At 40.3% G+C, this 14,976-nt stretch overlaps 1 protein-coding gene across 6 annotated transcripts in view; it reads left to right on the top strand.

Moving 5' to 3' along the window:
* Positions 1–14,976, top strand: part of ATP2C1 (ATPase secretory pathway Ca2+ transporting 1) — a 68,286-nt gene that overhangs the window by 51,761 nt on the left and 1,549 nt on the right. For 5 of the 6 annotated variants that reach the window (XM_082192991.1, XM_082192994.1, XM_082192993.1 and 2 more), the window contains 13 exons: positions 481–576; positions 663–752; positions 3,346–3,450; positions 4,224–4,380; positions 5,381–5,551; positions 7,188–7,285; positions 8,993–9,043; positions 9,571–9,737; positions 11,088–11,156; positions 12,019–12,135; positions 12,862–13,009; positions 13,619–13,714; positions 13,951–14,092. In XM_082192991.1, coding sequence (XP_082049117.1) covers positions 481–576; positions 663–752; positions 3,346–3,450; positions 4,224–4,380; positions 5,381–5,551; positions 7,188–7,285; positions 8,993–9,043; positions 9,571–9,737; positions 11,088–11,156; positions 12,019–12,135; positions 12,862–13,009; positions 13,619–13,714; positions 13,951–14,092 — 1,507 coding nt within the window. Of the gene's footprint in view, positions 1–480; positions 577–662; positions 753–3,345; positions 3,451–4,223; positions 4,381–5,380; positions 5,552–7,187; positions 7,286–8,992; positions 9,044–9,570; positions 9,738–11,087; positions 11,157–12,018; positions 12,136–12,861; positions 13,010–13,618; positions 13,715–13,950; positions 14,093–14,976 lie in introns of those variants that run through there. The other variant, XR_014212404.1, reaches the window with a different exon arrangement.

The following is a 14,976-nucleotide window of genomic DNA, read 5'->3' as shown; positions in this document are numbered from 1 at the left end:
TTAAGAGGAGAAATGCTAGAGGATAGAGAAGATGATTGTACCTTTAAATACAGAGGAGATTGTGGAAATGTTGACTTTAACTAAAGTGTCCACTCAGTTGCATAAAATAAACGTGCAAGAGAGTCTTGGGAGGAATATTAACTATACTACTTCTTGAAATGAATAGCTTCTTTTCAATGTAATTTTTTCCCTTATGTAGGAAATGTCACATGCCAGTGTATGAGCTCTAGTTTTACTGTGGTTCCCTGGCTCAGCAGTCAGCTATCTCCTCAGCATTCCCATCTGATTAGAGATACTGCAAACCCTATAAACCTATTCTAAGAAACAAATTTTTAAAATGCATAAGGGAATGCATAAGGATTAATGTTTCAAAGTTCATATCCTCTTTTCATAATATCTCTGCTTCAAAGGTCATAAAGAAAAATAATATTAGCAAACGTTTGCTTCCTTGTAAAATTCATATCGTCTAATTTTTGCCAGGTTACTGGAGTGGGTTATAACAGGTTTGGAGAAGTCACGGTTGAAGGTGATGTTGTTCATGGATTTAACAAACCATCTGTTAGCAGAATTGTTGAGGTAAGTTCTTGCACAGAAAGTGCACTCTTTTTTTTTAAATTAGGGATACTTGTGTGTTACATGAACTTCCTTTTTCATTTCTTTAGGCTGGGTGTGTGTGCAATGATGCTGTAATTCGAAACAACACCTTAATGGGAAGACCAACAGAAGGGGCCTTAATTGCACTGGCTATGAAGGTAGGTGTTGTGTTGATGTATATTGTTTTGAAGTATTGAGGTTTTTAAGGGCAACAGAGCTAGTACAGTGGTACCTTGGAAGTCGAACTCCAGGAACTGAAGGAAGCTCCTGCAGCCAATCGGAAGCTGCAGAAGTTGTGTTGGACGTTTGGGTTCTAAAGGATGTTTGAAAACCGGAACAATCACTTCCGGTTTTCGATCGTTCGGGAGCCAAAACGTTCGACTCCCAAGTTGTTTGAAAACCAAGGTACAACTGTACTGATAATAGAAATGCAAGATTTTCTGTACTCCAAGGGAGTAGGTGTATTCTGCTGCGGCAAAGCCACCAGGGTCTCAGGTACCTTAGGCCAACAAATTTATTGTTGCAGTTCATTGGCCAGAGTCCACCATGCAGAGATAGTGATAGGTGTGTCACTGTACTATGCAGTAAAGAATCCAAGCAGCAGAACGTGATCTAATTGGTGTGGCCCACTCTAAACTAGATGGCTAGGCATAGCAATATCATTAATGCTAATAACTCCTAAAGAGGAACAACTATGTTCTGTAAACCGCCCTGAGATCTCTGTATTATTGTTATTATTATTATTTAGTTAATAATAATAATAATAATAATAATAATAATAATAATAATAATAATAATAATAATATATGTTCTGTAGACATTTGCAGGGTTTCTTTAGAAAAAATACAGCAGTTCCAAATTTGCTAAAGAATTCTAACCATTTTATGTTGAATCTTGAAGATGCACCCATGGATCTCCAAGAACATAAGGTGGTTTGATTAGTTAAAACTTTTATAAGTTATTGCAAATAAAGCAATTTTGAAGTCGCCTGGGTATTATTTAATAGTTAATTCAGAAGTGTTCAGCTTTTGAAATTGTTCCAAAGCTAACATGGGTTCTTGAATACTTAGTTAATAAGATATGTGTTAACTGTTGTGTAACTTAAAAGGTAAAGGTAAAGGTACCCCTGCCCGAACGGGCCAGTCTTGACAGACTCTGGGGTTTGTGCGCCCATCTCACATCTATAGGCCGGGGGCCAGCGCTGTCCGGAGACACTTCCGGGTCACGTGGCCAGCGTGACAAGCTGCATCTGGCAGTTGTGTAACTTAGGCACTGGCTATTCTGTAATAAAGAAAAATTCTACTGGTACGGCTTTGTTGTATGTATGGGCAGTCTTGGAAAACATAGTGGGGAAGAATGGAAGAATTAGACTGGGAAGCTAATCTGGTATGTTGAATTGGATCTAAAGGTAGAGTGGGAGGTGGAGTTCAGAGTGTTCAATCAGCGAAGTGGAAGAAACAAACCATTAGACAGGGGCAAAAAAACACCCATCATTCATTCACAGTGTGGATTTACTTCTGATCCATTTTTCAGTTGCATTTCAGTGGTGCTCTAATGAATTGTCAAGACTTGGTGTGTGTAAGGATCGCAGCCTTATTTGGGACTTAGTTTCATTAAGTTTAGTGACTCTTCAAAACATGCTCGCGTTGAACTGGGCTGTTTGGAGGCTATTCTCATCTTGCAAAATCTCATAGTTCCTGTTTAGAAGGCACATAATGTTTTAATCAGCGGTAGCTTGCCCAGCAAATTAGAGCTATAATGCTAGGTTTCTCACAATGGTGGCACTCTGGCATAGCAGGTGGTGTGGGGAACTCAGGACTGTGTGGGCATATCCAGTGCTCCTGCTAGTGTGCCCACACAACTCTAACCTCGTTACCATGTTCCTTTTTCTTCCTGGCTTCCATGAAGATAGTGCTACTGCTCTGCCCTGCTGGGCAAACTGCTTCCAATTTTAATTCATAGTGCTGTTCAAATCCTGATTCTATGTCGTCATTATTGCTGGTTCCATTTGTATCCTGTTTATGCCCCAAGAAACAAAGACTGGAAATCTTCCATGCAGTTATTGGGTGTGCCTGGAGTTGCTGAACTTTAGGAAGAACTACATTGGATAACTTCACAGTGCTCTTTAGGCTTTGCTAGAATGTATATTGCTTACCACTATGTTACAAGAGAGTATTCAGAGTGCATTGGTTCTGTTCTAAGTGGATTGACTCTTGCCTGCCACTGGTAGAGCATCTAGGGGTATTTGTCAAAACAAGTGAAATAGTGGTCATCACAATAAACTTATTCGAAAACTTGCTGAGAAAATAATATGAAGGGGAAATCTTACAACTAGAGGAAATCGTAAACTCATTCAAAAGCAAGCTCAGCTGAAACAAATGGGAGTTTAATTCCACATAAATATGGAAAGAAAAATGTGTGGGTTATACATCACCATAAGGAGATCCAAGAATGAAATGGATTAGAACCACATGTAGATCTAGAAGGACTCTGTTTCATAAGTCAGCCTTTGCCAACCTGGTGCCCTTGAAATGTTTTGGACTACAACGCCTATCAGCTCCAGCCAGGCTGCTTTAATTCAATACCTTGCAGTGAAGCGGTATTTTCAGAGTAACCTGTACCTGCTGTCCATATCCAGCAGCAAACAAGCTGAGGGGCACATGTGAGACACTAAAACAAAATACAATTGATTGTTGCTGCTCTGGCTACAAATGCAGTGGAATGAATTGGCAGTGTCCTTTGTTCTCGTAGATGGGCTTAGATGGAATCCAGCAGGACTACATTAGAAAAGCAGAATATCCCTTCAGCTCTGAGCAGAAATGGATGGCTGTTAAGTGTGTACATAGAACGCAACAGGTATGTCCTTTTCTGAGATGTGTTTCAACAGGCTCCAATATCCCACTATATCATACCATTTTAAATATGCAGCAACAGTTCTGCTTATGCAAAGTTTACATTCTCATCTTAACCGAATGGGAATTGTAAGCTTACTTTAAAAAGAACTTAACTGAAACAAATGGCACTGTGATTTCATGTCTGGCAACAACGTGTGCTTGGCCCAGCAGAGCTCTGCTTAAAGACAGAGTTATTTTCAGAAGGTCTTTGTTTCAAAAATTCTGCTGGCCCGCCTCTTCTTTAGAAGCAAGAAAGTGTTGTTTGTTTGTTTGTTTGTATGCTTGCTTGCTTGCAAAAAATGATATGCTTCTTGATTGTAGGTGGGGTTGGGGGGGAACCTTCTAAGTGCTTTGCAAAACCTCTAGGTGGTTTATTGAAAATGAGAAGAAATAGAGAGGGACATCTTTCTTACAACTCTTAAACTATATCAGCCCATATTCTCAGGGTGTTCGAACCCAGTTCTTTTAAGTTAGATGCCGGAATAGCATTTTTGCAGACATGGTAAAGGTACACACCATTATATAGTCACAGAACAGTCATGGAAATAAAATATTGCCTTGTGTTTCAGTAAGTGGAATACAGTATGTGGTATGTAGCCTTGCGTTCAGTAGACTAATGAGTTTTAAGTTGTTTATAAATTATTATCAGCACACTGAAAGAGCTTTGAAGTTATATAATGACAGTGTTGTGACAAGGGGACAGAGCAGCAGGTGCTAACATGTTTTATCTTTTAGGACAAACCAGAGATTTGCTTCATGAAAGGTGCTTATGAGGAAGTGGTTCGATACTGTACGACATACAATAGCAAAGGGCATAGTTTACCTCTCAGCCAACAACAAAGAGATCTTTATCAGCAAGAGAAAGCATCGATGGGCTCTGCCGGACTCAGAGGTAATAGCATATTTCACTATTGTCTCCACTACAGAGGAAAGCATTTTGAAATCTTAATTGCTTGCTGTTCTCAACGTGAGAAACTCTAGAACAAAGCTGTGAATAATCCTTATGCGTCATTTGCTTCCATTTTTATGCATTGTGTTGCTTTCAGATTGCATGGACAGTAGTATTTAAACTTCCATATTTAAAATGAGAATGTGTAACTTCTTAGCTTTGCAAATTACGGTTCCTAAAATATCAGAAGGGATGCCTATACTATTTGTTGGACTTCTGATGTAGCTTTATACATTCCCCCTTCAAGGAAACTTGTCTTAAAACCTAAAAGCTAATGAGTTGTATCAAAATCTTGGAGCAGACCCATTGTAATGAATGATTGGACACAACTAAATTAATGATTACAGCGGGTCTGCAGTGGGCATGATTTAGCTGGATCATAGAATTGTAGAGTTGGAAGGGATCCTTAGAGTCATCTAGTCCAACCCCTGGAACGCAGGAGTCTCAACTAAAGCATCCGTAACAGTTAGAAGCAGAATAAGGCTCCAGACCTGTACACAGTTACCTGAGAGCAAATCTCATTGAAATAACTGGGATTTACTTCTGAGTAGACATGCTAAGATTTGTCTTCATTTATCCCAACCCAAAAGTTAGGTATGACTTAAGTCCCGTAAGCAAAGGGAACTAAGTGCTGTTAACTTGATATTAATCCAGCCTACTAGATATGGAGGGCAAAAGACAAGTCACATACTGTGAGACGAAGAGAGAAACCATGTCTGTTTTTGCTGGTTATTCAATCTCTCCCAATTGACTGCATTCTATGCAAGTGAAATTTGTTTTGGGAAGTCACGTACAAAAGCATCCATGAAGGTTACAGTGTTGCTAGGGGGGGAAAATGCTCTTATTCTAGAAACTGGAGAGGTCTAGCTGTATCATTCTGATCTTCTAAGTAGGTGCCATATCTAAAGGTATAAACTACTTTCTCCCCCTGTTTCTTTGAAAGTTCTGGCCTTAGCTGCTGGCTCTGAGCTTGGACAGTTGTCATTTCTGGGTCTGGTTGGAATGATTGATCCACCAAGAACGGGCGTAAAAGAAGCCGTCACTGCACTTATCACTTCTGGAGTCATGATAAAAATGGTTACTGGAGATTCACAGGAGACTGCAATTGCCATCGGTATGAATGTGTGTTTCCCCCCCTTTATTTCCGTCAGTTGAGTTACTCATTGCCTTGTTGATGAATGTATAACAATGTGGCTTCTTTAGACTCTGAAATCAGGGCTAGGATCCAAAGGGCCATGTGACCAGCTCACTAGCCCCAGATAAGTTATTCAGGCTTGCTTTAACAAACAGCACACACAGAGAGTGCATGGCAAGCTACGTTTGTAACTGAGAGCAGTTTCAAAAACTATCTGATATACCTTAGGAATCAGCTATTCAAATTTTAGCCAAAAATTCCATTGTGCTAGTGCAAACCTTTTTCATGCTGCTGGCCAGATTTTGGGATCCTGATCAATATGGTATTCTTGAAAAGTTTTTACTCACAAGTTTAAAAAACAACCAAGTAGTGGGTTGGGGTTTTTTATTGCTTCCACACCCTTCTGGATTGTAGCTATTGAAATGATTATTTGAACTATTTTTATATTTGCCAGTTGCACATGTGATCAGTTTATGTTACTATTATGATATGTCATTTGTGAATATTTTTCTAAAAGAAAGCTTCACTTTCTGCTCACAGAGGAAGGCACCCTGTGATGGGAGGCAGGGCTCAAATAAGTTTCAGAGCTGCCTGTTTTGTGTCTTAGAGGCTATTTAGGAAAGATGAGACAGTTGGCTGATGTGATCACTCCCACGCGTCCCCTCTGGTGTTGTGGATTCCAACAGGTGCCCTGGTATTCTGGAGAATCATAGGCTATAGTCTTCTCCAGTTTCATGTGACACACCTTCTCTGAGGCGGACCAAATGCGTTAGCACACATAATTGGACAAACCATTTGGCAGCATGGGCAGTGATGAAATTGCACTTTGTATCCTGCACTGCAGGGACGCGGGTGGCGCTGTGGGTTAAACCACAGAGCCTAGGAGTTGCCGATCAGAAGGTCGGTGGTTCAAATCCCCGTGACTGGATGAGCTCCTGTTGCTCGGTCCCTGCTCCTGCCAACCTAGCAGTTCGAAAGCACGTCAAAGTGCAAGTAGAAAAATAGGTACCGCTCCGGCGGGAAGGTAAACAGCGTTTCCATGCGCTGCTCTGGTTCGCCAGAAGCGGCTTAGTCATGCTGGCTCCCTCGGCCAATAAAGCAAGATGAGCGCTGCAACCCCAGAGTCGGCCATGACTGGACCTATTGGTCAGGGGTCCCTTTACCTTTACCTTTATCCAACACTACATCCTCTCTAGCAGCTAGCTAGCAACCTTCGCAAACTTGCTGTGACCAGCTAGCTGCACATTTTTAGGAGAAAGTCACTCTTCTTTGGAGAGACCTTGATTCCGCAATTGTTGCAGTTACTTTGTTGCGTTTCCAGAGCATATGGTCATGCATATGTAGTATAACTAACTGTATTTGCTTCAGGGCTGCAGAAAAGCATTTAGGATTGTAAAACTCCCTGAACATTTTCTGCCACGTACCACTTGTCTCTGTGTGGGTGTGTGACAAATGCAATAGTTCAGTGTGCATTGTTGTCGCTTTGCTATCAGGAATAAATAATAAAATAATCAGTGAGAACATAGAATTTTAAATTGTATATATTCATTTGGTCCTTCTCCACTAGATTCTTTAACTGTAACATCTGGTAACTTTGTTTTGTTTTGTTTCCTAGCTAATCGCTTAGGATTGTATTCCAAAAACTCTCAGTCAGTCTCAGGTGAAGAAATAGACACACTGGATATACAACAACTTTCACAAATAGCACCCAAGGTTAGTTTTAAATGGACCCAAAGTGGTCTGGGTAGATGGAACTCTTGAGTTAGTGTGCTAGTGTGTTTTAGTTACTGAATTACTCTAAGAAGCACGTAAGGGTACTTTGAGCAGGCATTAGTAATGTCTTATATATCAAAGTTGTGTATTTTTGTGAACAGATTATCTAATTTGGAATATCACAATCTTCCTCTAGTGGCCATAGGGGAAAATCTGAGGTTTTTCCTGATATCCTTTGAAATCTTTGTCAGAAAGTGTAAGAGTGTGGCTTTCTTTTTGGCTAAGGCACAGGCAGATTAAGCAGCTTGAACAAATTGGTGTGTTCTAATTTAAGTTTGAGTCTTAGTTCTGCAACGCGAGTTCTTGTTCAAGTAGCAGGAAAACTGACACTTGGCAAGTGTGGGGCAGTGTGAACAGCATCCTGTGCTGGCTTTACAGTTTTGGGTCTTTTGGTAAGGACCCACCACCCAGAAGAGGTGAGGTGTGCAAACAAAAGCATGTTTTTGTCTCACCTTAAGGCAAAGAAGGCCACATGCAGCCACCACCGCTGTCCTCCCCACAGGGAGCCAAAAGGGGGTTGCATCCAGTTGTCCTTGCTGTTGCCGCTGCTAGAAGACTTGTTTGCCCTCCATAAACTGGTGAGGGGCGCAGGAGGCCTTGCTGCCATCTCCACCATTCAGCCACTGCCCAGTGCCCAAGTACTTCCCTCCTGGCTAGGTGTATGGGCGACAAAGAGAGAGTGAATATAAAGCTGATGGGCAAGGAAGGGAGAAGAGAAGAAGTAGTAGAATAAGAGACAGTGAGAGAGGGGAAAAACCTCCAGGGCAGCCTTTCTCAACCTGTGGGTCCCCAGATGTTGTTGAACTACAACTCCCATCACCCCTAGCTAGCAAGGCCAGAGCTCAGGGATGATGGGAGTTGTAGTCCAACAACATCTGGGGACCCACAGGTTGAGAACTGCTGCAGTCTAGGCTGAGCTCTTATGGAGCTGCAACCTGAACTGTTCTCAGCACTAGGAAGGAAAAGTCTGGGGAATGGGATGGAGCCTCCCATAGCAGAGAAGGAGCCTAAAGACTCTGTGAGAGGGAGGAGCTATCCCGAGAGGAAAGAACTGCTCTTGGTGGGGCACTGAGAACAGAAGTTCACAGCAAGCAAACGTCTGTGGGTTTTTTCATGGAATCGGAGTGTGGTGACAAATGGCCAGTCTTGCCACTGGAGCTCCAGCCCAGACAGCTCCAATGGCTAGCAGGGAAGGAAATGGGGAATTGACAAGCAGTGGTAGAGCTTCATGCTCTGGCACTGGGGGGTGGAGAGCAGGCGGGTGCAGGGCTGGCGCGCCACCCGCAGGGGCGTGACGTGCGTCCTGGGGGTGTGACACGCCACCTGCGGGGGCATGGCACCCAGCACGGGTGGGGGTGCAGCCACGATGGCACCCCTCCGGGATTGCACTGCCGGGGGTGGTGCGCTCCCCCCGTACTCCTCTTTCTCCGCCAGTGTTGACAAGCTAAATCCTGATGGTGGGGTTAGGAGGGAAAGAGGAAAAGTACTGGGAGTAGAAAAATTCCCCTTCCCTGTGTCCATTTTCTGCTTAGCTGCCTTGTTTCTGTCATGGCTATGCAGTGTTGAGTGGAGGAGAATAGGCTGGCTTATAGTTAAGAAGCACAATCTTGCACTTTTAAAGACTTAATTTTCCCTTCTATTTCTTAGGTAGCAGTGTTCTACAGAGCCAGTCCCAGGCATAAGCTGAAGATTGTCAAGGTATGTGTGTGTTTCTAAAACTGACAGACATGTAGTTTAAATGGTACAGAGATGTTGAACTGTAGTGATCTAGTATCCAGATGGGATCATTTGGGGCTCATCAAGAGGAATCTCTCACAAATATATTTAGTGGAAAAGACGCAAGGGGGGCAAGCTAAAATTCGGAACGATTCTTTGCAGTTGACTCCTACAGGACCTTGGTTTAAGTCAGTATGAAGTACTTACACTGTTGATTTGCTGTTTTTAAAGGTAAATAGAGAAGTAGAACTAGGAAGAAGGTTGTTTTGACTGCACAAGAAGAAAATGGCATAGAACCAGTGATTGCTTGTGTTTGAGTGATTTTAAGGATGTCTGCAATTGGTTTGGTAAAGCCTTTATAGACTTAACTCATGAGAGGGAGCTCACCTACCAGTCTTCACTTTCAACTGAGCATTGCACACGAAAAGTTTTAAGACTGTGTTCATTGTAAAATCTCATATAGTGATAAAATCTTGTGATGATAGATTGGATTAATTTTGTTTTCTCAGTCACTACAAAATAATGGTGCAGTAGTTGCTATGACAGGAGATGGGGTGAATGATGCTGTAGCACTGAAAGCTGCTGATATTGGCGTAGCAATGGGGCAGACAGGCACAGATGTCTGTAAAGAAGCAGCTGATATGATCTTGGTGGACGATGATTTTCAGACAATAATGTAAGTTTGTTTTACGTTCCCTTTCTGCGTACTGTGTAGCAATTGCGTTATCTGGATGGGTGTCATTTTGTCTAGCATATATAAGTGCCATCTCGTTGAACTTTTTTTTTAAAAAAAGCCACTTAGGTGAACTTTAAAAGACAAGTGGTTTTATTCTAGTGGATTTTCTATAAAAATTTAAATGGGAAAATTTTCTCAGGCAAATGAGGATAAATGATCACTCTAATTTAGCATTTTATTTTACTTGTGTTTAGTGTTTAGTGAACAAAGCTAAAAACTTTGAAACTGCCTGATACTGTTTTGCAGTGGGAAGCCATTTATTGTTACTGTTAGATTGCAAGAAATAAGAGTTGCGTTTTCAGGATGCTATCCAAATAATGTGTCTTTGCAGAATGTGTTTTTTTTATAATAATATTTATTGAATTTTCAGAAATTATATAAACATACTACAAACAAACAAACACAAAAACAAACAAGTATAATTTCAAAACCTTATTTTCTTAAACCTTACTTCACCGACCTCCTCATACCTCCCCTTTTTGCATTCCAATTTCAAATTTAATTCAGCAAATCCTCACCCTTAATTTTATCTAGTTGTATTCTTTTCTTTTAACTTAATCTTTACAGCTGTAGTCCACTTACTTTCTATAATCATAACATTTTAACACTCATTAATTTTACAATATCTCTTAAGATAGATTTTAAATTTCTTCCAATCTTCTTCCGCCGTCTCTTTCCTCTGGTCTCGGATTCTGCCAGTCATTTCAGCCAATGTCATATAGTCTATCACCTTCATCTGCCATTCTTCCAGAGTGGGTAGATCTTGTGTCTTCCAATACTTTGCTATGAGTATTCTTGCTGCTGTTGTGGCATACATAAAAAATGTTCTATCTTTTTTTGACACCAATTGGCCGACAATGCCCAAGAGAAAGGCCTCTGGTTTCTTAGGGAAGGTACATTTAAGTACCTTTTTCATTTCATTATATATCATTTCCCAGAAGTCCTTAATCTTTGGGCATGTCCACCAAAGGTGAAAGAAAGTACCTTCAGTTTCTTTACATTTCCAACATTTATTATCAGACAAGTGGTATATTTTTGCAAGCTTGACTGGGGTCATGTACCACCTATAAATCATTTTCATAATATTTTCCTTTAAGGCACTACATGCCGTGAATTTCATACCGGTGGTCCACAACTGCTCCCAGTCAGCAAACATAATGTTATGACCAATATATTGTTACTGTTAGATTGCAAGAAATAAGAGTTGCGTTTTCAGGATGCTATCCAAATAATGTGCCTTTGCAGAATGTGTTTTTTCCTCCTAAGCACTTTCTTCTTTTTATATTTCAGGTCTGCAATTGAAGAGGGTAAAGGAATTTATAATAACATTAAAAATTTTGTTAGATTTCAACTCAGCACGTAAGTTTTGCAGCACAATATCAGAAGCTTCCTGTTATGAATTCTGCTTGATTGAGATTAATTGCACAGAAGTTTGCATGACCAAAACTGACATAAATTCAGCTCGGTGATTTGTAAATGGCACACTATTTGCTATATTGCCATAATGGATTGCTGACCCTAATTCTAATAGCACTAATAAATTCAGCATCCATTCTGGCACAGTTAGTTCGAAATTGGGGTACAATTGCTTGAAAATAGGACTCTAAGCAAGTAACTGCATAGTAAAAGCTTAACCTTAGCAACAGTTCCCTTTACTTGAAATTATCAGAGCCATGTGGTTGTCCTTTGTTGCTAAATGAGAACAGGCCTAAAAATAGTTCCTGCAACTTGTAAGTCCAAGAGTTCATGATGGTTTGGCCTCCCTGATAAGGTACACATTTTCCAACCACTGCAACAGATGGTCTATACAAGAAGGGGTTTTGATTTATCAGTCGTTCGGCATTTTAAAATGTAAGGCACTTCTAAATTATTTTTTTATTTCTATAACAAAAGTACACTTTGTGTCTGGCACACAGTATACAGCCTCTAGTGAGGAGGCTTAATGAAATGAGACAATTTTCCTTTTGGCTTGTATTGCTGTCTTGGGCTAAATATTTTCTAACGTCTGCTTGATGTTTAGCATCCCAAATAACTTGCATGATCTATTTAAAACAATTGGATTGTTACTGTGTATGAAGTTTTACTTGCTTCTCATATGTATTGTGGGTCTTACTGATGCTTGAAATGTTTAATAACAAATTTCCAAATAATTTTAAAAACCACTCCCTCCCCCCCAAAAATTGCGATGCTGACAGCTGTGTAAAATAACTTTTTTCAACAGGAGTATAGCTGCATTGACATTAATCTCATTGGCCACATTAATGAACTTTCCTAATCCTCTCAATGCCATGCAGATCTTGTGGATCAACATTATCATGGATGGGCCTCCAGCTCAAAGGTAACACTTTTCCTTTGAGAGTTTTTGAGAAGTTGCTGAATGGTGTAACTCTCTAGAATTGTGAATGGTATAACTCGTAGAAATGTTAGTAGAATCTTGCACAGAGCTTTTCCTCTGTGGATTTGTGTATCAAATTATATTGTAAAAAAGTATATTAAATTGGAATAATTTGTTTAAGTAATTATTTTCCGTGCAAAAACTCTGGGCAATTTCCCAAATGGGGGTTTCTGTCTGATGGAGTGTTTGTTGGTGCCTTATTAAGGATTTAAAATTAATATCTTACTTTTCGGTTTTGTTGTTACAATGGTTCCCAGAGGTTTCTGCATTTGTGTTTGCTTTCAAAAGCTTTTTATGTTACAAGTAGTCAGCAGTAGACTCGTAGGGTAACTACTCAGGAAAATTTACATTTTTAAGCAATATTGGTATGGGAAAGATCATAATGTTAAGTTTTGCAGTTGTATAAGGCACTTAGCAGGTTTGATCCAGGCAGTTAGTTGAATTTAGGTTGTATACTGTGAACTAAGTGTGAATTACTTGGTCCAATCATGATCGAGTACTAATCATAGTTAATTATATCATAATAATTAAGCAGTAATGTTTGGGTTGCCCTGGCACATATGAACCTTTATTGAAGAGTATGTCTGAGTCACTGTCTACATTAATTTGATTTTATGATGCCTCAATCAATCTAAACTTTCAAAAAGTTATTTGTGTTCTTATTTCTAGCCTTGGAGTTGAGCCTGTGGATAAAGATGTTATTCGAAAGCCTCCAAGAAATGTCAAGGATAGCATTTTGACCAGAAATCTGATTGTTAAAATACTAGTTTCATCTATAATTATTGTATGTGGAACATTATTTGTCTTCTGGCGAGAGGTATGACAAAGATGCTTTTTAAAAAAATGTGTATTTATTATCTGCTTGCAGTGCTTCATATATGCCAATAGTTGCAAATATAAAAGTACATAGACTGTGCAAAAGAACCATGCAAGTAAGTCCATGAACCCAGTGTTACTGAGGTGCATGGCCACCTGCTTTTCAAATGGAGAAGCATTGCAAAACCAGTGTTAGAAAACAGCATAGCGTTAAAGAAAAACTGTAAAATGCCAATGTTTATATACTTCCACTGATCTTAAACTTAGGTTTGGCAATTAAATCGTGCAGAGGTTTTAAAGGTTGTGTGCAATAGAGATCAATCAGTCTGGTTGTATTTTTTAAAATATATATGCAGATATGGTATGAGGAAGATAGGAAATAATTATAGTTCTAGGTAGCAGTCCTACACACAGCTGAGGAATGAATTAAAATTCTAGATGCCAGTATCAAATTAGGTGCCTAGATCAGACAATAGAGATACTTCCACACTTGGCTAGAGGACTGATGCTTCGTAGTATTATGCTGGGTGGAATTTAAAATGTTTTATTGTAAAGTGGCAGAGAACTGCATATATTAATTCTCTCTCTCTCTCTGTCTCTCTCTCTGCAGCTGCGAGACAATGGCATAACTCCTCGAGATACAACAATGACGTTTACATGCTTTGTATTTTTTGATATGTTCAATGCTTTGAGTTCCAGATCTCAGGTATGTGACTGCCTGTGTTTAAAGATATGGTATTTTGAAAAAGTGAAAACAACCTCTGCAAATTATCAAAATTTCACAGATGCAAGTAGCTCAAAGCCATAACTTAATTTAAGCTACCAAAATGCAAATACTGTAGATGTGTATATAATCACCCTATCATTTGAGTTAAGATGGATAATCTCAAATAACTAGAATACACAAGAATAAAATCATAGGTGTTATGTTTCTATTTGCAGACTAAATCTGTGTTTGAGATTGGACTCTGCAGCAACAAAATGTTCTGTTACGCAGTGCTTGGATCGATCATGGGGCAGCTACTAGTAATCTACTTCCCTCCTCTTCAGAAAGTTTTTCAAACTGAGAGTCTAAGCATACTAGGTGAGAGTTTTTTTCTTGTTCAGCTGAGTTTGGCTTTCAAACCAACAAATATAGACAAGTACATTATTTCCTTGGTGATTTGTTTTGTAAGGCATTAACAAATAGGGCTTAGACTTAAAACATTAATATAGTTAAACGAGTTGGGGGGACACTTTGGAGTGGTTACAAGGTGGCAGAAATTCCGTTTTTAAGAGCGACTTCAGCATTGTCCCCCTCGACAGCTATAGTGGTACCTCTGGATGCAAAAGGGATCCGTTCTGGAGCCCCGTTCGTATCCTGAAGCGAATGCAATCCACATCTGCATGTGCGCGGGTCGTGATTCGCCACTTCCACACATGCAGGTGACGTCATTTTGAGCGTCTGTGCATGCGCGAGCGGCAAAACCCAGAAGTAACGCGCTCCGTTACCTCCGGGTCGCCGCAGAGCATAACCTGAAAACGCTCAACCTGAAGCACATTTAACCCGAGGTATGACTGTATCTTTCACATAATGGCAACACTGAAACATTGCTCTTGCTTTCGAGCCTGTATATGACCAAGGTGAGGGTGAAAACAGAAATGAGGGCTTATGGCATGTAGCTTTGATTCAGTTTAAAGGGATGAACCCCCACCTTTCTGTCTGGCTCGGAGCTGGTGTGGTGCTCATCTTAACGTTGCACTAAGATTTAAAAGGGCTCAGTGCAATGACAGGGAAGATCCCTGACAGCTGCCAAACTAGAGAAGAAGGCTGCAACTGGCCAGTTTGGCCCCAACACTCCCCTCCTGAGAGAAGGCTAGTACAAGCCTGGTCTTTTGGTGGTCACCACCCATCACCAAACAACCCTTTGCTCTTTCCCCCAGCTCTGAAAGGCACAACTGAAGATCAGAGACCATGGCTGTAAATTT

Source organism: Podarcis vaucheri (genome assembly GCF_965113315.1).
Source record: "Podarcis vaucheri genome assembly, chromosome: 12".
NCBI classification, from domain to species: domain Eukaryota; kingdom Metazoa; phylum Chordata; class Lepidosauria; order Squamata; family Lacertidae; genus Podarcis; species Podarcis vaucheri.
Note: the sequence above shows the minus strand (reverse complement) of the source record. Positions and strands in the feature narration are given on the sequence as shown.